Consider the following 6,468-nt stretch of genomic DNA (forward strand, 5'->3'; position numbering starts at 1 on the left):
TTGATTTCAGAGGAGAGTAGTCAAATGTCCCCTCTGCATCCAGGTTTTGTTTCAAGGGAATTACCCGATGTGAAAGCTATTAAAAAAAAAAAAAGTAAGTGGGTGTTGTGCCCACCAAGCCACATCCAAAAGAAATCTATCCTTCTGTTGCAGTGGAAACAGCAATTGAAACAGGGAGGAGTGATTTTGAAGTTGGATTTTTTTCATTCTATTATTACCTTTGATATGGAAGAATGGACTTTTCTTCTCTGTCACACTGATTTAAACCACATTTTTTAGCACAGTGTTCTTCCCTCCACTTGGTAGGTAGAGCAGCTGGAGAAATCATTATCAATGGGGATTTGTGAATGATTCCTGCTTGTGGAGTAGAATGACACAGAACTATGGGAATTCACAGAATAATAAAGTAAAACCTGCACTTTACTTCAAATGTTCATTTTCCCTATAAAGGAGGGACTTCCAGCTTATCTCTCCATCTGACACAGTGGTTTTATCACCTTGATTGTAATTTTTTTTAAAGAAGCCAAAACTGACTACTTATGCCTTCCCTGGCCTGTGTGTTTGACTGTTAATTGACACTTTCAAAGCTTCCTTTGTTGACTCTGAATTTGCACACTGTGCACAAGACTTATGGAAAGAACACAGAGGCTTTGCCATCAGAGCCAAGTTAGAAATCAGAATTCTCTCAAAACAGGCAGATAAGAAATTGTTTGCAAAGTGAGTATTTATTGCTTCTTTCTTGGAGGAAGCACTTTCCAGTCTGTGAATTCAAGGCCACCAACTTCCCTGAGGTAGTTACAGGAGCCATTTGGAGAGAGACAAAGATTGTCACAAGGTTTACAAAACTTTAGGAAAATAAAGAATGATGTGTAATTGCCTCTTATCTGAGATCTCTTCCATGAGAAGAGAGCAAAGTGCAATAGTCTAGTACCCTGACACCCTGAGATGTGTTAAAAATGAAGTAATACCATTATTTAATGATTAAATAAGTCAGATACAAGTATGAGCTTTTGTTTTCTTCTTTTTTTTCTTCTTTTCAGTCTCTGCTGATATTTGAGCATGTCTTCTTTTGCTCCATTTAACATTCTGCTTTCCAAGCAGTACATGTTAGCACATCATGATTTTCCTTCAAGTTAATGATTCAAATATTTAGAAAATTGGCCTGGTGGCTCAAATATTGACTAGTGGCAATGAATATTCCAAATACTGTTCTCCACAGCCCCTGTGGTGTCTGACAATGCTAAATCTTATGTCTCCACTCCAGGTTTCACTCTCCTCGAGCTGTTTGGAGAAGGTTCTTGGGCAGCCTGTCCTACCCGGTCCCTCTGCAGCACTCAAGACCAGCTCCCTGAGAGCAACTTCTCTGCCTGTCAGATTGAATAGCAGCAGTGTCACCAGTGGAGACTCAAGTACCTCCCATATGGCACCTCAAGGAAGTCAAGTGAATGGAGTTGTGGATTCTCTCATTAGCAATGCAGTCCCTCGCATCATCATCATTCCTACCTCAGAGACCAATCTGTTTCGGGAAGAACTGGAAGAGGAAGAGACTGAATTATTCCAATTTCATGACAAAAAGGGAAATCTGCTGGATTTGGAAGGGCTTAGCTCATCCATGGAGTTCCTTGAAGCTGTTGAGAAATTTCTATCATAACTTTGTCAAAAGAAAACTTTCTGGTAATTATTTTCTTGGCATCTTCTCCACTTAATTATACCAAATAACTGAAGCCTTGTAGGTTAGGTCATCAGACTTTTTTGTATGTTTATATAGTAATCACTAGGCAGCCTTCAGATTTATCTTTGTCCAAACCAGCTCAGGCATGGAAACAGGCTTTCTTTCAGATTGTGCTGCAGGAAATGAGCAGTGGAAGATCTGGCAGCACGATCGAGTGGCATTGGTCAAGGAGGCCGCCTGATCTGTTGCCACTGATGGGGGTGCCAGCAGAAGGGAAAATGACTGACTGAGAGCAGGGTCAGCTGCTGAATGCTTCTGCTATCTGCACATGGAACAGCATTCCTGTTTTGGAAGCTCTGCTCTGGACAGCGATGGGAAGCACCGCAAGACCGCAGCTTCCATCAGCCCCAGCAGTAAGGCAGATGGCTACATGACCTCAACTAGAGTTTAATCAAATAATTCTCAGCATTGTTTTTGCTGTGTTTTATTTTTAAATAGGCAGTGTGCTGAACATAAGGAAAGAAACTGGTGGTTTTTCACTGGGAAGTGACTGGTTCCCAGCTTCCAATCCTCTGAAGTTTAGTGATAGAAATCTGGATTTTACCTCAGCATTAGCATGGTCACCTAAATGTCAAAATGTAAGGTGCTAAATGCTAAAACATACAGTACTGTAGAAGCGTTCAGAGTACCTTCAAATTTACAGTCTTGATTAAATATTAATGAGTCTGATTGAAAGGGTGAATGCTCACAGCTGGCTTGACAAGTCATTGATAAAAATAAAGCCTTGGCTGCTGTATATCACTTGTCTGTTCAGAGGAGGTTCTTCTCATCTCCTGTAAAACAAACCAGCAGATGTCTTTTACAGGTCACTTACCAGAGGCCTTCAAAGTGGGTAAAACATCATCTTGGGGTGACAACCACACAGTACTGTGGTGTTTGCTGCAGGATCTGCACTTAGATCATTATGTGTGGTTACTAATTGTGCTCATTTTATCTGTGCTTCACATTATGGCTCAGGCTCACAGGACTCTCCTAGCATTTTATTCCTAACTGCACTCTTCCTTTTTTTACTCATTTTCCCATTTCTCCACATATTCCCTTTCAGTCTCTGACTTTCAAAGATAGAAAACAACCTGAACTACATTGTTCTTCACATAATATCAATATATATTAGTAGAAATCAGGTGCTCCTCTGGATATAATTGTGGAAATATTTGGTCCAGGGAGACTAATAGCATTCAGACATTCAACAAGAGAGTGAAAGTTTATGTTCATAGTCTCAGTTTATTTCCCTGGCTGTATCCTAGATTGTGCAGAGAACAGTGAGAGAATTTCCAGGTTTTGTGTATTGCACTGCCTGATCTCGGGAAATAATTTCTCTCTGCCCATTTTCCTGATGGTAAGCATAGAAGTGCTTTTAATTACTTTTTTTTCATTACAAAAAAAGGCAACACAAATCTTGTTTTCAACAAGCTAGACAGGAACACCATTAGAGAACAAATTAAAACTCAGAGCAACACAAGAGAGTGAAGAATGCCTCCAGACTTGCACACCTGAGGCTCTGCAAGGTGCTAGACCTTTGCAAGGACTGAGACACTTGCTTTTGACATAGACTGTGCAATTTTTAGGAAAAGAGAAAAAAAGGGCACTGGTGGGTTACAGAGACGATTGCTGTGACAGGCTGCCTAATGCAGTGCTGACACTCTTAATGCTGCCATTCTTTGGGGTGCTCTGCTGGCTAGAGACCCTCATACCTCCTTACTGTGGAAAGCAGGGAGGAAATCGGGGGTGCAGCCCCATCGTGCAAACGACTGCCTGTGTGTAGCCCTGGTGTGTGGTGCCGGGGACCAAGGCTCAGCTGGGGCAGCACCAGGCTGTGGTTCCTGCAGCCAGGCTGCCAAAGCCTCTGTGCCCACTGCGTGCCGAGTTTTCTGACAGGCACAGGAATCATGCCAAGGTCATCTACAATGAGCTCAGCAATTCCAAGGGCAATTCCTCCATTTGAGGACTGGCACAGTGAGCAGAGAGTGCAGGACAGCTGCCGGGGATTGGGACAGGGACGTGCTCACTTGCAGCTCCACAGCGTCAGGTTTTCATCCACTGCATAGTTTTGGCCACAATGAGTAATCAAATGTTAATTATGTGTTATGTTCATGGGAAATGGGGCAGGCTTAGTCCTAGGCTAAACATACTGTCCTGCCATCTTGGATTCTTGTAATTTTTTTGCTGAACTTGCCTCTCTGATTTTTTTTTCCTACACCAACTGTGCAGTCAGTGACCTTACTTCTTCTTGCATTTGATATCCTCAGCTACTGTATCTCTTTTCTTCTTGAGCCAGATGTTAGGAAGCAAGTGTTCTTTCAAGGCTTCCAGGCCTTAGACCTGACTTGTACTGTTGTAATTACTGCAAATAACAATAGGAAATGCATTTGGTGTTCCATGTTACAAAAACATGTCCTGGAGTAGCTTTTGCACTCAGATTATGACAGACTTATACTGGGAAGACCGTAGGCAGGGTATTGCCATAGGTTTTGGCAGGATGAAGAATGGAAGACCTGAAGTCATAGCCAACAAATTCCTCCATATCTGAAGTTTTGCATTCTACCTGTTGGCCTACAAGAAGGCTCTCCAGTGATCTCTTGTATGTGTTTGGTTCTATTACTGTGCTGGTGCTGTGAGTGTGTCTCAGAAAATTAGCAGGCTTGAGGTATGTGCAAACAACATCTCACTTTTATGCTGTCAGAGTCATAGACTGTTGGTACCATTGCTTCAGAAGCTGCTAGCAAGATCACTGCTTGTCTAAACAGATGCAGGCTAAAATACTAAATGTATTTTAGTACATATGGTATAATGATAGATAAAACCTAAAGTTGTATGAAATATCAGATGGATTTACTGCAGTCACTGTGAGACTTGTGCAGAAACATCAGTCACAGAGTAAATTAGTCTTGAATTGTACAACGCAGGAGAATTTTGCAAGCTTCTCTGTTGCCACATTAGAATAGATGGCACGTAAAAATGTACACCTATTAATGTTTCTTCCTGTTTCACAAAGGAATGTATTGCTTCACTTAAATGGAATAAAAATTTCTTAGGCGTTAAACTGAATTATCCATTATTTGTTTTTCTTATTTAATCATTATTTTAGGAACCAGAAGGAGGAATAAAAAGAATTGAGTCAAAGTTTTTGAAACCTGTGCTCTGATCCAGTTAATAGTAAGAGAATATACATATATGACTTTATTTTCAAGTCATTTAGACTGCTCAGGTGCAAGCATTCACTTGCTTGAGTGCATAACATCTAAATTTAGAGTTCACTGGCTGGGTAAAACCTGAAGTTGCACACCTACTTTTGAAATACAATGACTTTAGCTGGGATGGCAGGTATCAGATGAACAAAACTGAAAAAAATTAGCTAAAGTCAGTACATAAAAACTGTGATAGCAGACTTTGATCTTTGACCTAAATCCAAATGAAAGTTAATGAATAATTGTTTCTGCTAAAACTCTCTATAGCACAATTATAGGATGTGTTCCAATTTTCATGAATAACAGAAAATCCAGACCTCAAGTGTAAACACTTTCTTTTTTTATGGGCAATGGTATTTTTTAATAGTTAAATCAATGGCTAAATAAGTTTTCAAATAAGAAAATTTACTTACTTGAATCTTAATGAATCTTGCAGCTTTGGGCTGGTACGAAACATGACCTAATACCACATTCTTCCAGAAAGCTCACTCATTTCCCAAACATCCACCCATTTCCCTCTTTTCAGGAGACACACCTGAACAAGAAACTTTTGGCACCAACATCTAACCTGATTTGGTTTTAATCACATTTTTTTGGATATATTTCAAACCTTTCTGGGTTTGATCTGCTTTATTTATGGAGACCTCGTCTCCTCTGCTCCTCTGTGTTTAAACCAGATTGTAATTTTAATCTGTAGTATAAAATTAAAAAACAGCAGTAGAAAGTGGTACTGCCCTAAGGATGCCATTTTCTCCCTCGTGGCAGCAGCAGCAGCAGGAGCAATCATAACTCCAGGCCAACACCAGAACCCTCACAGGAGGACAAGAGCACCCCAGAAAGGCAGGGATGGCACCTACAGGTGCAGTGACAGGCAGGGGGTGGGGGCTGAGGTTACACACCGGGGTTTGGGGTTACAGCACACAGCAGCAGGTCTCTGTACAGACAGGGCAGAGAGCTGGGGACCAGGATAGGGCCCAGGGTCAGGGTACAGGCTCCTGAGCCAGGGGTCAAAAGCCAGGGGCCAAGGATAAAGGGTAAGGATTGCGATGCCAAGTGTCAAAGGTCAGGGATCAGGGGGAAAAGGTTGGGGGTCAGGGTTTGTGATGGGATGTGCAAAAATGGGAAAATACTGCATGGTAAATACCCTCTTTTTAAATTTCCTTACCTCTCCCCCAGCCCTTGGGATTTTGGTGTTATGTTTTTTGTTGTTGTTACGTCTGCTTTTTGTTGCTTCTCTGTGCAGGTTATCCTTGGTATTTTTTGTCTGGTTCTTTCACAAATACATGAAAGTAAAGCAAGTTAGTGGGGAGATGAAACCTTGGGTACACATTACACAGCAGACTCCTTTCTCACATAGGAGTAATCAAAACTGCCCCCAGTGCTTGGGTTCAAGTGCATGGACCAGGTGACTGCAGGATGAAGTCTGGCAAGGTGGAAACAGCCAAGATGCATCTCCTGGTTCATCTCAACACAAGGTGATGATCAGTTCTTGCTCTGCACCTCATCCAGAGCCTATAGTCAGTGTTCTGTCTGCACCTTGAATGGACA

The 6,468-nt window shown here is 41.6% G+C and overlaps 1 protein-coding gene across 7 annotated transcripts in view; it reads left to right on the top strand.

Annotated features, from left to right (window-relative positions):
- The window catches only part of LOC121346552 (melanopsin-like), a 94,550-nt gene extending 89,787 nt beyond the window's left edge, over positions 1-4,763 (top strand). For all 7 annotated transcript variants that reach the window (XM_041424452.1, XM_041424451.1, XM_041424453.1 and 4 more), the window contains one exon: positions 1,265-4,763. In XM_041424452.1, the coding sequence (XP_041280386.1) occupies positions 1,265-1,651 (387 nt within the window). In that variant the 3' untranslated portion in view covers positions 1,652-4,763. The remainder of the gene's footprint in view (positions 1-1,264) is intronic.
- The last annotated feature ends 1,705 nt before the right edge of the window (positions 4,764-6,468 follow it).

Source organism: Onychostruthus taczanowskii, unplaced genomic scaffold (genome assembly GCF_017590055.1).
Source record: "Onychostruthus taczanowskii isolate IOZ18803 unplaced genomic scaffold, ASM1759005v1 scaffold82, whole genome shotgun sequence".
In the NCBI taxonomy this organism is placed as follows: domain Eukaryota; kingdom Metazoa; phylum Chordata; class Aves; order Passeriformes; family Passeridae; genus Onychostruthus; species Onychostruthus taczanowskii.